An 18,213-nucleotide genomic window follows, 5' to 3' on the forward strand; every position below is an offset into this window, starting at 1 on the left:
ATATACAGAAGCATCCATCAATGTTAGAGAGCTATAAAGGCCGTCCCCTAAGGTCCTGTGTCAGGAGAATCTAGAGGTGACATACATAACTGTATCCTGCTCCAATCTGCAGTAAAATACTCTAGTCTATGGAGCAGACACAAATAAAGTGCTGTATCCATAGACATTCAATGAAACAGCAAGGCGCATGTGTAAACACAAGGGTCTTGGGATTGTTGGGACCCCAAGTGATCAGATAGGCCTATAATGTGGATAGTAGATACACATACTTTGTGATAACCCCTTTAAAAGTCAAAGAAATCCTGTCTTACTTGAAATGTTAACAAAACTTTCCAACAGACTAGGTGTGTCTCAAGGAGTTTCCTGCAAACATGGTGTATTATAACCATGTCAACACAACACACCCATTACAAAGAGCACATTTAACATGCTTCACTCCTTATGCGTAAGACCACAAGAATGGCAGGGTTTAAAAGTTAGGATTTTCCTGTAGTATAGCTGGAGTGGAGTGAAAATCCAATGTATCTTTAACAAGTGACAGACCACTCTAGGGGCGTTGAATCTTTTTGTGTCAAGGTACCCTAGGCACTAATATATATATATATAGGGGGCCAGCTGCTGAAATAACTCAGCAATCATCTCTTGGCTAGAGATGGCTAGGAATATATATTGGCCAATAATATAAAGTATAAAAGTATTGTATATAGTATAAATGTTGTACCACCAGTCTTATACAGAGCACAGGAAAGGAGCCTAAACTAACCTGTTTGCACCTAGGGTTTAGTGCCCAGTGCAGGGTAAAGAGAAGGAGGAATGAGTGCCACAGGGATAGAAAGGGTAAGCGCCAGCACAGAACATCTAGCAAACCTGTGAGATTTACGTCACCTATACCCTACACATTCTCTTGTCCTATCTGTTACTACTCTATCTCCAAATTCCACAAGACCTGTCACATTCTGCTGTTGACAGAAAGAAGCTCCTGAATGTGATCAAATACACATTTTGGTTCCAGCCCCTGTCATTAGAGGCGGCCAGCCGCTGGAATCCGAGAACAGGCAGCATGGTTTTCAAGCTGCCAAAATACCAAGGTTTATCATTTGTTGTACATTACCAAAGTAAATTTTTTATGCATCACTTTTAGTAAAACGTTCAATTTGTTAAATGATCATTTGCCAATTCTGAAATTATTTTATCGTAAAATTATTTACATAATGTTTTATACCAACAAAAAAAACAAACAATACTGGCAATAGTCTGAATTGTGTAAGCACTTACCTGATGTGACCAACTAATTCTATCAACTTGTGGCTGAAGAAATAAGCAGTCAGCTCAGATATGTGGCTCAGGACAGAGCAGACACCAAACAATGTTGTGGTTCCTTTAAGATCTTCAAGATGCCAGAAGAGGAAGGTGAAGACATATCCATAGCCAAATCCCATGAACCAGGCTACAAAGAGAACAGATCCATACTGGACTGTGCAAATGATCTTAACCAGATCCCAGAATCTGAACTGCTGGGCTGCCTCTTGTTCACTTCTTCCTTCATTCTGGTTTTGTGCTGGAGATTCAGGCTGGGAACTTGTTTCCACAGGAGAGATCTCCACATCTTCTCTGCGTTCTTCACTTGGTTTTAAATGGTGATAATGAAAATGAAATTGTGTGGAGACAATAAGTGCCACAGACATCAGGACGCCATAGACAATGAAGGCAATACGGTAGTTCTTATAATCAGGCTGTATGCAGCCCTCTCCTTCAATGACCACACTGATGTGAGTGTGATCGATTCCTATTCCTATAGACAACATTGCTAACCCCCAGCCAAGTGATCCCCACATCCTCTGTAATCCATAGCGATCCCTGTGTTTGCCTAAATATTGCAAAGTTACTGTATCTACAATAGTAACAGCAGGAGCACTAAAAAACTCTCCAATAATAACCACTAATAGAATTAACAGAAATATGGTTTCTACGTCATCTTGGTTATACTGTAAGATGGCATTAGGTCTCTTTATGGTGGTGGTGGTGGTAGTAGTAGTGATGGTGGTTGTTAAGTTTCCAATAGGACTAGGCTGTGTCGGTGCAGCAGAGTCATTTGCAGCTTCCCTTATTATTCGATGTAAGGGGATGAAGGGTTCTTTGGAATACAAGTTTTCAGGATTGGAGACTTTCCATGCAAGATCATCATCCTGCAAATCCCTCTTCCGTTTGATTTTGGCTGTTGTACTACTTTCTTTGGCAGACTGGGTTACTACAGAAATAAGTGTCAAAGGGGTTGTGGCTAATGGACTGGAATTAGTAGGTTTGACTGGAATAGGCATATTATGCACACAAACTAAAGCTGCTGGTTTTACAAAACCAATTCCTAGGTTGAATAATACCCAGCATAGTACTGAAAACAGTAAGACCATCTTACCTTTTCTGAACCTGTCAGCTATAACTCCCCAGAAGGGGGCACTACAAAATTCAATAAAATACCTAATGCCTACCAACAACCCACTCTGGGTGGGAGACATCCCTAACTGTTTATAGTACACTGGTAATAAGGGATATAGTGAGCCATACGCAGAGTAAAAAAAGAAGTAGAACACTTTAGATATCAGAAGGTCATTGTTAATCTTAACGCAGTGTTTTTCCAGCCAGTCCATGTCCTGATCTTCTGTAGACAAATTATCAGCACCTCCAGAATTTCCACTAGGCACATTTTGCTCTGGGGCGACACCATTGAAAGGATCAGCGAGAACATATTTCCTCTTTTGTTCCTCCTCATCCTCAGACAATATGGCAACTTTGTCTCCGGTAGCCATGGCCATTCAGTAGTTAAGTTCAGTAAGTCCCAAATGTAATTCTGTACCTGACCTGAAAGTCCCCAAAAAAAAAAAATAAGTAAAATGTAAAAACAACTCTGACATACAATACAATAGACAGCAAATCTGCTACATAGTGATAGGTATTCAGGGGTGTGCCATAACTGTGCAATTCTATTACTCAGGATGCTGACGTAGATGACCAACAAGCCAGATGAGACTGAACAGAATTTATAATAACTTCACTAGAAGAGCACTTGAATTAAGAAAAAAACAACTCACCATTGTGTGAGTACAGAGTCAATAAAGATGCTGGGAAACAAAACAAACATTCAGCAGGTTTTTTTTTCAGTAGGTTTTTGTTTGCTTCTATAGTGCAGCAAAGGCTATTAGACAATATGGGATGCTATTAGACAGAATGAGGCCTGAATAAGGGCCCTTTTACACAGAAAGATTATCTGACCGATTATCTGCCAAAGATTTGAAGCCAAAACCAGGAACAGACTATAAACAGAGATCAGGTCATACATGAAAGCCTGAGAGTCCTCTTCTTTTCAAATCCAGTCCTGGCTTTGGCTTCAAATCTTTGGCAGATAATCTGTCAGATAATCTTTCTGTGTAAAAGGGCCCTAAGACAGCCGATCTGCAATCATTTATAAAGCCTTCATAGACTCGATCAGTCATGCGGCCCTTTCTAGCAATTAGTCATTGGCCGCATGTTCAATATTACTTAACTTGTTCGAGGGCTGATGGCTAGCCCTATCACACAGTGAGATATAAGATCACCTGGCTAATTCTAAGGCAGGATGGTGTCAGTTCACATTACATGCAGTTTAGATGCATTTTCTTATTCATGGTCTGCTTTTTAAAGAAAGGGATTTGACCTATGAATCTTCATAAAACACCTCAATTGTGATTAAAGTCTTTACACTCTGTTTACATGTGGCGTTTTAACATTTCCAAAGGATAATGCTTACAGCAATTTCTGCAATCGCATTAAACAAAAATATCTAAGCAAAAAGATGGCCACCTGGAAAGTGTTTAGGTACAGTATATCCTAATTCTATTCCGCTGTATACATATACAGCTAGGAGGGGTCTGTGAGCAGTCAGGAAGGATCTAATAGGTGATAATGTTGTCTATTGGTTCTCAAAGAAAGTCGGCAGACCCATGACACACTGATTGCTCTGACACATTAGGGGTGTGTTCACACGTACAGGATCTGCAGCAGATTTAATGGCGCAGATTTGAAGTTGCAGATTCAAGGCAAATCTGCAGCTTCAAATCTGCGCCATCAAGTCTGCTGCAGATCCTGTATGTGTGAACGCATTCTGAACACTTATTTTTGTGTGTGTCAGACTGGTGATCACATGATCCAGAAACAGTGATTAAACACATGACTGCAGGTGTGCTGGAATTAAACAGATGGTTCTGTTAAACTTGTAATGGTGAGTGTACATAATAAATATTTTGCAGCTGCTGACAGATATTGAGTGGTTCTGCTTAGTTTATGGCTTACTATAATACTTAGAGTAAATTTCATGTCTTGTCATGCCCACTAGGCTTTTCTAATCCCATTAAGTGTAATGATATGCAATCGAATATTGACTGTGCAGGAGTCTGACAGGTGGGGCTTTCAAGCTCCTCAGCAATGTTAATCTATAGGGCTACTCACATGACTGTTAGGGCCGTATTAGGGGCCTATTCCACGGAGCGATGATCAGCTGAATCGGGCCGATTCAGCCGATTATTGCTCCGTGGAATAGAGAGAACGGTCAGCTGATGATCGTGTCATCGGCTGATTGTTCATTTAGGTTCAGATCTAAAATCGACCGACGATTTCAGCAGAACCATACATTACCTGTCCGGGCGCAGGTCTTCTTCTCCCGGTCCCGCACGGCAGCATCGGCTTCATAGCGGGGCTGTCTGAACTGACAGACCGCTAAGCCAATCAGTGGCCAGGACCGCCACAGCCAGTGATTGGCTGAGCGGTCTGTCAGTTCAGACAGCCCTGCTCTGAAGCTGCTGTGGCTCGCGGGATCAGGAGAAGACCTGCGCCCAGACAGGTAATGTATGAAGCAAGGGCTGCAAGGACATCGGTAACGATGTCCTTGCAGCCCTTATTTCACGATCATCGGGGCGGTGGAATAGGCCCAGTAAACATCGTTTACGTCGCTGATCGGGCCCTGCTGGGCCCGTGGAATAGGACCCATAGACAAGTAAATTAGTGCTGATCTGCTAGATTTACGCTCTTTTACTGATTATACTCCTGATTATCCTGCAGCAAGGACTGCACAGAGATCATTAGCGATGTCCGTGCAGCCTGTGCTTTAAAAGTGTAATAAAGTATATATGTGACCTCTCCACGCTCCCCAGTGTCTTCCTGTTTTCTCCACTCTCCCCGCAGCCTCCAGTGGAACTTACAATCCGGTCTCTGAAGTGACAGGAGGCCTGTCACCGGGGAGAGGTTATGTATGAACTTTATTATTTTCTTAAAAGATTCATCAGACGTCATCTGTGCATCACTATTACACATAGTGATGCGTGGTCAGAGGCAGATGATTTTAGGTCAGGAACTAAAGATGCATCCGCTGCAGTGACCCCTCTTCTGCCTCCTGTAATTGAATGTTGGAAATCACGCTTTACAATGCATTCTCTATGGGAGCATGTGACTTCCGGCATTCAAAAGGGGTCACAGCAGCGTTTTAATCGAGTGTGCCCCGAAGTTGAATGGCGCCGCGGGCCTGGAATGAAGCTGCGGTGCGGGACACCGATCACCTTCTGTGAGTATACGCACCAGCGCCTTTATTTGGGGGCCACTAAAAAAAAAAAAAAATTCTGAACTGCTTCTTTAAAATCTGTCTTCAAAGACAAAAGATGCTTGATCATAAAATGTGCATGGAGAGGAGAAGAAAAAAAGATGCACTGACCAAATTACATTTAAAAAATTCTTTACTTTATTCCGCTATCTGTGCTACAGGTAGAGAATACGGCGTGCTGTGTGGTGTTACAGGTAGAGAATACGCTGTGCTCTGTGTGGTGTTACAGGTAGAGAATACGCTGTGCTCTGTGTGGTGTTACAGGTAGAGAATACGGCGTGCTGTGTGGTGTTACAGGTAGAGAATACGGCGTGCTGTGTGGTGTTACAGGTAGAGAATACGGCGTGCTGTGTGGTGTTACAGGTAGAGAATACGGCGTGCTGTGTGGTGTTACAGGTAGAGAATACAGGGTGCTGTGTGGTGTTACAGGTAGAGAATACAGCGTGCTGTGTGGTGTTACAGGTAGAGAATACAGCATGCTGTGTAATGTTACAGGTAGAGAATACAGCTTGCTGTGTAATGTTACAGGTAGAGAATACAGCGTGCTGTGTGCTGTTACAGGTAGAGAATACAGCATGCTGTGTGGTGTTACAGGTAGAGAATACAGCGTGCTGTGTGCTGTTACAGGTAGAGAATACAGCGGTGCTGTGTGGTGTTACAGGGAGAGAATACGGCGTGCAGTGTGGTGTTACAGGGAGAGAATACGGCGTGCAGTGTGGTGTTGCAGGGAGAGAATACGGCGTGCAGTGTGGTGTTACAGGGAGAGAATACGGCGTGCAGTGTGGTGTTACAGGGAGAGAATACGGCGTGCAGTGTGGTGTTACAGGTAGAGAATACGGCGTGCTGTGTGGTGTTACAGGTAGAGAATACAGCGTGCTGTGTGGTGTTACAGGTAGAGAATACAGCGTGCTGTGTGGTGTTACAGGTAGAGAATACAGCGTGCTGTGTGGTGTTACAGGTAGAGAATACAGCGTGCTGTGTGGTGTTACAGGTAGAGAATACAGCGTGCTGTGTGGTGTTACAGGTAGAGAATACAGTGTGCTCTGTGTGGGCGAGACCACAATGAAATGATGCAGTACCCTTTCTAAAGTTGAGGGCCTTTGCATAAATGATATAATAAGGAGTTAAAACATGAAAGGAGTGGGTCTAAGTGACAATGATGCAGCACTTCAACAGCTCAACCATGCATCCTTATGATGCTTGTTAGCTTAAGTAAAAAGGCTCACCATTGGGCTGAGATTTGCAGCCATAACATGGGTGCCCTTTACATATTACTCTTTATTGAAATTGGCCTTATGCAATGGACCAAGCTTCCATATATGTGCACTTCTGGGATATTGTTAAACAGCAGATGCCTGTTTATTCTGGTGCTCTGTTGGGTCTCATCAGGTGGAACTTCACTGACAAATAATAGCATACCCTAGCAAAATGTACACATATTTTATGATCCTTAAAAAAAAAAAAGTATCAACTACAAAAAAAAAAAGGTAGAAAGAAAAATCTGTGTACTGTTGATAACAAAATGTACCTACCAGAACTCTGCATATCTGAGAACATTTGGATGTGTGCCTATAGTAACGTTAATGCACTACACAGATAAATGACACCAGGTGACTCCTTCAGTGTAAATATCACACCTTACGTGGTATTTACTAAATCAACCCCACTCACCCCTAAAGAGTCTTTTTTTCCTTTACAGTATAACATAGTATAATTTATCTGAAAACAGACTTTCTAGATATGTGGACAATGGCACTGCCATTGCTCAGAAAAATCCTTCCAATATCAACATTCATATGTAAAAATACAATAGCACATTCTGAAGCCTGCTGGCAGACATTTAGGAAAATCATTACACATTACACTAGATTCCAAGGTCACACTGACTTGTAAAGGTAATAACACTAATAAAGCGTGTAGCATTGTGACCCTAAAGTGACTGTACCAGCAGGCCCAGGCAGAAGCACTGGAGGTGGGCCGACCCACCCTTAGTGGGAGGAAACCCTAGCCCCTCTATGATAGGGTTCCATGGATTCTAATGGAGTTACGTCATGGAGGGGCTAGGGTTTCTTCCCACTAAGGGTGGGTCGGCCGCCTCCAGTGCTTCAGCCTGGGCCTGGTGGTACAGTCACTTTAAGAATCAATTAGTTTTTGGCTTTCACTTTTTATAGAAGCATCTGACTAAATCTGCCGATATGTCCCTATAGCGCACAGGGCAATGAGGATGAAGGTCATTTCCTCACCTTGATCCTTGGCGCTGTTTTCAGGAACTTTGTAGTTTATTAAATATGTAAATGAGGCAGTCCGGTGCATTGAGGACAGGACTACCACCCTCAGTGCACCAATCTGCTCACAGGAGGCCCACCCCTTTTAATGGATAATCATTTGATGCTCTGCAATTTTGGGTCCCGGCATAACGTCACTGCAGAACACAAATATTCACTAGAAGGGGTGGCTGAACTATAGTTAGATGCTTCAAACCTGCTGATAGCTTCCCTTTAAACTGCACTAAAATATGTACAACAGTAAGGCCACATGGCATACAGCTTTTCCCCATGGATTTTGCAGCAAATCCAAAGTCAAGATCGTCATTTGCTGCATACAGTGCTTTGCAGTTTTAAATTAGCAGTGTTTTTCTGCTACACATAAAAAAAAAAAAAAACATTCACATATTGTGCAATGTTTTTTGTTTTGTTTTTTTTTACCTTTTTTACCACAACAAAACAAAAAAACTCATAAACATGATCTAAATACAACTGTGAAAGAAAGACAGAAGTATGCCCTATTTCCTGGAAACAACAACCCCTTTCACAAAATAAGATTTTAACACTTAAAGTGATTGTCTGGGCAAAATTAACTTGTCCCCTTATCCATGGGACAAGCAAGAGATTATGCAGGGGGTTCAAACCTCTGTACCCCCCGCCAATCATTGCATTGGCCTCCGGGTTGTTATGAATACAGCCACGAGTACGGCACGTGACCCATGGCTCTAATCATTCCTATGGAGGTAACGGAAAGTGCTTACTCTGCTCAGCTCTTTCAGGCAGTTCCATAGGAATAAATAGAGCAGTGGGTCATGCGCCGTACCAGCGGCTGTAGTCATAACAAAGAAAACGGGGGCCCGTTACAAAGATCGCAGGGGGGAAAGAAGTCGTACCTTTACGATATCTTACTTTTCCCCTACCCTGTGGATCGGGGACAAGTTAATTGTGCCCAGACAACCTCTTTAAGGCCCTTTTTGATGGGCTGATTATGGCTAACTAGGGTTTCTAGGGACACTCAATGAGGTGATAACTGGCCTGTGTAAAAGTGCCAGAAATCGGCCAATACTGACCAATTATCGTTAATGAGCGGCCAGCGATCAGCCAATAAGTGAGCAAGTACCTGTTTGCCGGCTGATTTGATCTTTTGTGCAGACCTAAAAAATCAACTTTATTGGTCACATATCTCTCGGTTTAAACAGGAAATGTGCGGCCTATAACAATGCAAGTTAATCACTATGCAAAATGATACATTGATGATTTGTGCAGCCTGAGGGCACAGAGTTCTCCTCCCATCTCTGATTCCCCGTTATTAGTATTCATGTATCCATAGCTTTCAGGTCTCAGCCTGGTAAGCCCACCCCATTCTGACAATGAAGGACACCTTTGGAATCAGCATAGCGGTGCGAATAAATCAATGTTAAAAACCTTGTTTACCAATTCTGCTGATAGATTTGATTTAATATCGTTGGCTTACCCTAAAGGCCTGTTCACACAAGTGGACAACCTCCAGCAGATACCGCGCACACTCCCGCTTGAAGATCTGGTCATCCTATAGGCTTCATTCTATGTTCAGGCAGATTCCGCCATTCGCCTAAAGAATGCCTGCCTGAATAGAATGGAGCATATGGGTCTTCAAGCAGGAGCGCGGGGGGGGGCACACGGAATCTGCAGGAGGTTGTCCACGAGGATTCCGTAGGGTGAACGGGCCCAAAGGGTATGTTCACACTGAGTAATTTAGGCGGAATTGTCTCAGTGCGCCATAGATCTTTATGGGAGAGCGCCCTCTCCTCTGCTCTCCGCCTAATTTACTCAGTGTGAACATAACCTAAGGACAGAAAATCTGTATCTGGTCAATGGAGGTCTGACTCTCAGTATCCCTAACCCTCAGCTCAATAAAGGCCTTGCAGTGCTTGGCTGGGCACCAAGGCCTTCTCATTGTTCACCAAGCACAGCGCTGTCAGTTATGTAGCTGCTATACTGCAGATTACTGCAACTCATTCAGGTGAACACAATGGGGGGTTTTTACGAGCATACTGTATGACAGGGAGAAGCTGCAGATTCCCCCCTTCTCCATGGCGTATGCTTCCTCTATGCTCCCGCTCGCCCCGATGGGCTGGCTGGCCAGATTCACTAAGAGGTGTGCGCCTCTTAGTGTATCCTGCCAGGGAAAAGGGGGCAGGGCCTAATATAAGACCCGCATACAAGTAGGTAAATCTTCATAAATCCGCCACTTTGTGTAGTCCCCAGATACAGCAGTCACTAAGAAATGTACATTGTGCTGTCCAGAAAATAAAAAAGCCACATCAGTCTCAATCAACTGATCTTAGGGGGTGCAGGGAGCTAGACCTCCACCAATCTGATTTTGATGGCTTATCCTAAGGACAAACCAGCAATATGAAAGTGTCAGGAAAACCCTTTAATTTTTAAACTCTTATGTTTGTGACAGGAAAGACTGTAACATATAACTTTAGATAATCTATCTGAAAAGGAGTTATGAGGTCATCATGGAGTGATTAGATTTTCACCACACCTCGACTGTCATACAGAACTCTGCCCCAGAGCTAATTATTAACTTTACTATATCAATATACGGAAAGAGCCAGCACTGCAGACCATAACTAAAGCACTGTAGACGCAGGGAATCCACAACATACATACATACATAACATACACAGGCCGGGGATCTCTGGACTTGCGCCCGGCTCCTCTGTTATGAATGGAGCTGCAGGTCGGCGCCCTCTGAACTGGCGACCCTCAGTTCCATTGACAACAAAGTAGCTGAGTGGCGATCTAGGGAGGCACAGAGGTCGGATCCCAAGTGATGTCATACTTTTCCCCTATCCTGTGGATAGGGGACAGGTAACCATACATTGGAAAAACCCTTTATGGGGAATGTATTGCCTACATTTTATCTTTCATTGATTAGAGAATATACTGAAATATGTTTTAAATGTGTCTATTTCCTGATTATTAAATATATTTTCATTTTTTTGTACAATATTATGGGGGTGCCCATCTTGTCTGCTGTTTTTAACAGAATTTAAAGCTATGCCAGCCCCATGGACAGAAGCAATGCAACCCCATCCACGTACATGAGTGGCACTGCCACACAATCATGGCAGCATGACACAGTTGTTTAGGCCTGGCCTAATCTTGTGATAAGCGGACTGCTGGCCAGTACAGAACAGGGAGTCTCAACCTAGGGTCCTATTGAACGGGCTGACCAGTGCCGATCAATAATCTGCTAGATCGGTGCTCGTTTATTGGGCCTATTCCACAGCCGGATAATCGTTTAGCGAGGGCTGCAGGGACATTGTTACCGATGTCCTTGCAGCCCTTGTTAAACACCATACATTACCTATCCATGCTGCAGGTCTTCCCCTGCGTTCCTCTTCCTCCCGATCCCGCGTGCAGCAGCAGCTTCGCTGCAGCCTGTCTGAGCTGACAGGCCGCTCAGCCAATCACTGGCAGCGGCGGTCCTGGACAGTGATTGGCTGAGCGGTCTGTCAGCCAACAGCCCGCGCCGAAGCTGCTGCTGCGTGTGGGACTGGGAGGAAGAGGAGTGCAGGAGAAGACCTGCAGCATGGATAGGTAATGTATGGCGCTGCTAAAATTGTCGGTCACTTGCCGTGCATCTCTATTCCACGCACGCGGTGGGTGCCCGATGATTTTAGGTTTGACCCTAAATTAACGATCAGCCGATGACACGATCATCGGCTGTTCGTTGTTTCTATTCCACCGATTCGGCCGACTATCTCTCTGTGGAATAGACCCTTAGTTTTAGGCCTAGTGACCAAATTGAAAACTGCAATCTTTTAGGATTATTGTAAAATATAGATGGTAAAATAGAAAAAAAAAACATCACCCATAAGTCTTTAAAAATATGTAAGACAATAACACACAAAAAATACCTCAAAAAAAGAGGACAGCACTTGACAAGATTATCTAGTCACACTGGCATCTGTCAATATGTGAGACAGATTAGGAAACAAGTGAACGCTCTTAAAGTTGACACGTTGGAAGTGGACATGTGTAAAGGTAGTATTAGACCTGCCGAGCAGGTGCCGCTAACCTGCTCCGATCTCATAGATCAGTGCTGACATTGGTGTATATATAGCACCAACTTATTCCACATTGCTTTACATTTTGTCTTCACTCAAACTGGTCTCTGTCCCCACAATCTATACAAGGTTTTATTCACACTGAAGTTATGTGATCAGCAGACAGAAGAGCTTGCTGGGGGATCTGTGGGAGCAGAACAGACCCCTACAGGACCACCAGTCTGCTATCACTCTCTACCACAGACTCAGATATGAATATCCATAAGTCTACATGTGTATCCTCTGCTACTACTATAGTCCTCCAGCTGTTACAAAACTACAACTCCCAGCATGCAGTCTGTGTATGTAGGGAGTTGGGGTTTTGTGAGAGCTGAAGAGCCACAGGTTGGACAATGCTGTAATACAGAGGTTACTACAAGAAGACCAGTAAGGGAGCACTAGAGTGAGTGAGGACCAGAAGTGTTGTCATAGTCTCCCTGTGATACCCGCAGTACTGTGGCCCGGTGATGGGCAGACTACACCAGGGTATTTCCCCCCAGCTCGGGCGATGCTCTGCCCCGGGGACTCAGTGTCGGAGTTGACTTTACGTTTGCGGAAGTCGCAGCTGGGGAGGCGCATTAGGCGGCATCAGGGTGAAGCATCAACTATTAACGAGGAGGAGAGAGAAGCGGCTGCCGCACCTGCTGCCTCAGTACAGCGCTGCCCTCAGCCGGTACACCCGCCCGCACTCACCTTCACATGTGCCGCCGCACTGACAGCCGCCGCTAGTGCGCTCCTCGCTGATTCATGACCGCAGATGACGCTCGGCCGCTGATGTGGAGCTCGGCGGCGGCAGGCCGGTCATACCTGTAATCCCATACACCAGGCTACTGGTTGGACCTGTTTCATAGCAGAAGTCACCACCCTGTAGTATTACAGAGCAGCAGGTGAACCGCTGCCCATCCTGGTGCTGTAGCCCGGCCTCTCCCTCCTCCCCCTCACCGCCTCTCCGAGCCAGGACTGAATACGCCCAGCAGCCGGGAAGCTGTCAGGATGGAAGTGCACAGGAAGGGCCCGGCACATCACTTAGTATTACCAGTAGTACTACTTACCGGCAGGATGAGGGAAAGAAGGCTAAATGCAGATACAGCCCCTACTGCTCCTTATACAACATTAGCGTATCTGCCCAGGGCCGTTCTAATACATTGGTGAGCCCGGTGCACAGCCCTCAAGAGTGCCCCCCCCAACCCAACCCAACCCAGTCCAGTCCAGTCCAACCCAACCCAGTCCAGGCCAACCCAACCCAGTCCAGTCCAACCCAACCCAACCCAGTCCAACCCAACCCAACCCAGTGTTATCAGAATCAGTGATCCACACACAGTATAATGCCCTGAAAGTGCCCCACACTGTATTAAGAGCCCCAATACATACAGTAGTTACCTTATAACTTTATAAAGACATCACCAATGATACCATCAGGGGCGGTCTTGGCATTTCTGGGGCCCCAAGCAAAGTTATGTCTGGGCCCCCCCCCCCTCGACACGCGTTCCAAAACAATAGACCGCTGTGTGTTGCCCCCAGTAGTATATACCCCTTGTTTGCTTCCCCCAGTAGTATATAGACCCCTGTGTGTTCCCCCAGTTATATATAGCCCCCCCCCATGTGCTCCCCCAGAAGTAAATAGACCTCCTGTGTGCTCCCCCACTTGGATATAGACCTCCTGTGTGCTCCCCCAGTTGTATATACCCCCTGTGTGCTCCCCCACTAGCATATAGGCCCCCTGTGTGGTTCCCCCAGTAGTATATAGACCCCCTGTGTGCCCCACCAGTATTATATAGACCCCTTGTGTGCTGCCCCAGTAGTATATAGAGCCCCTGTGTGCCCCACCAGTAGTATATAGACCCCTGTGTGCTCCCCCAGTATATATAGCCCCCCTGTGTGCTCCCCCACTTGGATATAGACCTCCTGTGTGCTCTCTATGTTGTATATAGACCCCATTCTGCTGCCCCAAGTAGTATATAGACCCCCTGTGTGCTGCCCCAGTAGTATGTAGACCCCTCTGTGAAGCCCCAGTAGTCTATAGCACCCCTGTGTGCTCCCCCTGTTATATAGCCCCCCTGTGTGCTCCCCCCATTTATATAGACCCCCGATGTGCGCTCCCCCAGTTAAACAGACCCCTGTGTGCTCCCCCTCCCATATAGTATATAACACAATAAAACAAACACTTATACTCACCTGGGTCCGGGCGTCTCCTCATGTCTTCACTCTTGTGGCCGCAGGAAGGGTTTTCCCTGCGATCACAAGAGACCGCACTCCCCTTGTTCTGGCGCTGATGCTCCAGTGATGTCACTGGAGCGCCGGCACCACAAGGACAAAGCTGCCACTTGTGACCGCAGGGAAAACCCTTCCTGCTGCCACAAGAATGACTGACAGGAAGGGGGCCAATGTCTCCCACCCTGTCAGTGCTGCTGCATGTAACTATGAGCGCTCATTACGAGTGCTCATAGTTACAGTTCAGATGGCAGCAGCGAGCGGGGCAGCGACCCTGTCCAGCGGTCTTGAGCACAAGAGCGGGGCGTGGGGGCCCCCCTGGATGTTGGGGGCCCCAAGCGATCGCTTGGGGTGCTTGGTGCCAAAGACCGCCACTGGATACCATTACATAATACCGCCACACCATGACCACTATCACTACAGACCCTATAACAGAGTGCACTTACATCCATTTACTCACAGGGGGCGACTTCTCTGATCAGCATCTTTCACCTTTTCTTTCTCTCCATCCAGCCCGGGCCATCTTGTAGTCTCCCCCGGCTGTGATTCCTCTCTCCAGAATCTGCCAGAGAAACATTTTAGGCTCCAACACAAACAGTAGTTAGTTACCCCCTCTGTGCCCCTATAAAGTAGTTACCCCCTCTGTGCCCCTATATAGTAGTTACACCCCTCTGTGCTCCCACTTAATAATTAGGTATGCTCTGTGCCTCAATATAGTAGTAAGGTCCCTATATATTATAGGTACCTCTGTGCAGCCCCAATGTAGTATAGACCCCTGTGCTGCCCCCAGTAGTAAATAGACCCCTGTGTGCTGCCCCCAGTACTATAGACCACTATGTGCTGCCCTCAGTGGTATATAGACCCCTTGTCCGCTGCCCCCAGTAGTATTGAGCCCCCCGGTGTGCTCCCCCAGTTATATATAGACCCCCCTGTGCGCCCCCAAGTAGTATATAGACCCCTGTGTGCTGCCTGCCAGTAGTATATAGACCCCTGTGTGCACCCCCCAGTAATATATATATATTCCCTGTGCACCCCCCAGTAGTATATAGCCCCCTGTGCACTCCCCCAGTTATATTTACCCCCCTGTGGCACCCCATGTAGTATATAGACCCCCGCTGTGTGCTGCCCCCGGTTATATAACCCCTTTGTGCTCCCCCTCCCATATAGCATATAACAAAAAAAAAAACACTTATACTCTCACCTGGGTCTGCGCGTCTCCTCTTCACTTCATTTTTGTGCCGCAGGCAGTGCTTTTCCTGCAGTCACAAGAGGCCGCTCTCCCCCCTTGCGGTGTCACTCAAGCGCCTCTTGTGACCGCAGGAAAAGCACTGCCTGCGATACAAGAGTGACTGACAGGGAGGGAGCCAATGGCCTGTCAGTGTCACTGATAGAAGCCCTGACCGGCTGTCCTTTAGAAAGCATACATAGTCTGTCTGGCAGCCATAGCAGTCTAGGACTATGTTCATGCAACAGATTTTTATGCTGTAAAAATCCAGTGCAAATGTGTGACAAAAGAGTTAGCGGCGTCCACACAAATCTTACACAGCATCGGAAAAAAATGCCAGCAGTTTTTCCTGTTTTTTGTTCCAGGTTTTCTGTTTAAGAACCATGCAAAAATGCCAAAATGTGTATAAACATGATCCCTCTTTAGACATCTATTGGGGAAAAGGGCAATGTTTCTGTGAAAAAAAAAACACTAAACATATGCAATTTAACCATCAGTACATTTGCTTTAAGTTTTACACATGGAAAGAATGGCCCTGTTCCCGCGTACAGCGCTGCTCTATTCCCGGGCACTGGCCGGCGTAAAGCACTGGAGCCCGCCCCCAGTGGGAAAAAAAACCCGCCCCTCTATGATGTGGCACCATTGATTCTAATGGAGCCCGTCATAGAGGGGCAGGGGTTTCTTTCCATTGGGGGAGGGTCGGCCTGCCTCCAGTGTTTCAGCCCGTGCCGATGTCTGTGAATATAATGGTGCAGTACGCAGGAACCTGGCCGTGGTTTAAAAAAAAGCACTGCAGCACTGACTTCTCCGCGCCAGCGTCATTCTATCCTTGTACTGATGGTACATTCGTTTTAATGACTGCTGAAATGTCATTTCACGACAGTCATTAAGGGTACTCATTTTAGGCCCCCCACTGCATCTACCAGGAAAGGAGAGACTCTGTTTAAGGGTGCGTTCACACATACAGTATCTGCAGCAGATTTATGGCGCAGATTACAATCTGCAGCAGATACGCAGCAGATTTCATGGCCCAGATTAGATTCAAAGCAAAGCTGGGCCATTAAATCTGCTGCAGATTCTGTATGTGTGAACGCACCCTAAGCCTATGTTTACACTACGTAAAACTACGGCCGTCTTTTTTGCGGGGTAGAACAATGCCTTAGTTTCAATGTGATCTCGTCCGGAGCGTATACACATTGTATACGCTCCGGCCGGGATCCCGTGCGGCCCCCGCAAATAACTGACATGTCAGTTTTTGCGGCCATAGGAAACCCTGTCAGTTCACACTATGAAGCGAGCGGCTCTGGCCGCTCGCTCCACAGTGTGCAGGGGGAAGCTCTGATGCGGGCGCGCATCAGTACCGGCCGCAATGATCTGGGCAGAGACCTGCCGTTCCATGACCTGGCCCGGGGTCACGGAACGGCCGGTTCTTCACGGTGTGTGAACATAGCCTAAAGGGGTACTCCGGCGATGAAAATTTTTTAATTTAACCTAATAAACATGCTACACTGCTACTTCTGAGAAGGTCTCCGTAATAACAGCCCGCTCAGCCAATCACTGACTGACATGGGACAACATCGGGGCCAGTGATTGACAAGGCTGGTCTGTCTCGGAAGTGGTGGGGGACCCAAAGACTCTGAAGGGGAACATGGGGGAAGTGTGGTGAGGTATGATTAGCATGGTTATTACATTGTACAGAAGAGACGCAATTAGTGTTGAGCGGACCTGTCAAACTGTTCAGGTTTAGCAGTGTTCTCCTAACCCCAACACTTGGGGTTTGATTACCTGCGGCTGCAGAAGCTGAAGGCTGCCCTGGGGAGTCATGGAAAACATGGCTGTATGAACGCGTGCAGCATTATGTTTATTGCTGATGTCTGAGTAAATTCTTCGTTAAAGAGCTAGCAGCGTGTACTGGGACCTTCCTCGTATCCATTTTTCTTCTGGCAGCCCTAGGGCTCTATCCAACTTCTTCAGCCGTGGGGAATCAAGTACAGAGAGTTCGAGAACATTGCCGACCCTGCTGCTATATATCAAATGTTTTACATGGCTGTCAGATTGTGACCTCAGCAAGTAAAGAGTATGCTGCACAGTACCTGCCTTCTGCTTCTCTGTGACGTGATCACTGGTACTGATGGGTCTCCATAAAAAACAAGCGGCCTTGTGAAGGCCCCCAGGCCTGCCTAGTGGTAGGTTTATGTGCACAGATTTCTGGTTGTGCAGCGTGCTGGGGGTGTGCAGGAGAGTGAGAGGGTGAGGAGAGGATGATCGTGGTTGTAGTTATAAGCTTGTAGGTGGTTATGCCTCTCCTGTGTGTAGCACTGAGCTCCTGAGTGAGGGGATACACTGAGAGCTGCAGAGTGAGAGGGTGCTGTACCTGCAGGATGGCTGGGTCTTGTGGTGCGCCACAGCCTTAGGCACTGACTTGTCACGGTCTCAGGTGGGCACAAGGGCTTCCACAGGAACAAGTTACTCTCTGGCACTTCCCTGTGTTCTCTCTCTCTTCTGTGGGCTGTTGTAGAAGTTTTAGGGGGGCTGCACCTGTGTGTAATATGTCCGGTACTACTGTCCGGTAATATGGCCCTTGATGGTGGTGTGGTGCAGGTGGACCAGACAACAGGGAGGCAGTCAGTGGCGTAGCTACCATAGAGGCAGGGAAGGCGGTTGCTATGGGGCCCGTGGAGGGAGGGGGCCCTAGGAAGATAAGAGCCTCCTGTGTCCTTTTGCTTAAACCTTTATTTACTGCAGTGTGTAAGTGAGCCAGTGTTCTCTTAAATGCTGCAACACAAAAAA

The 18,213-nt window shown here is 46.5% G+C and overlaps 1 protein-coding gene across 2 annotated transcripts in view; it reads right to left on the reverse strand.

Annotated features, from left to right (window-relative positions):
* MFSD6 (major facilitator superfamily domain containing 6) overlaps nt 1–12,910 on the reverse strand; it is a 38,171-nt gene extending 25,261 nt beyond the window's left edge. For both annotated transcript variants that reach the window (XM_069983518.1, XM_069983519.1), the window contains exons 1-2: nt 12,681–12,910; nt 1,276–2,856 (exon numbers count right to left, since the gene is read on the reverse strand). In XM_069983518.1, the coding sequence (XP_069839619.1) occupies nt 1,276–2,810 (1,535 nt within the window). In that variant the 5' untranslated portion in view covers nt 2,811–2,856; nt 12,681–12,910. The remainder of the gene's footprint in view (nt 1–1,275; nt 2,857–12,680) is intronic.
* Between the last annotated feature and the right edge of the window lie 5,303 nt (nt 12,911–18,213).

Source organism: Dendropsophus ebraccatus, chromosome 9 (genome assembly GCF_027789765.1).
Source record: "Dendropsophus ebraccatus isolate aDenEbr1 chromosome 9, aDenEbr1.pat, whole genome shotgun sequence".
Classification (NCBI taxonomy): Eukaryota; Metazoa; Chordata; class Amphibia; order Anura; family Hylidae; genus Dendropsophus; species Dendropsophus ebraccatus.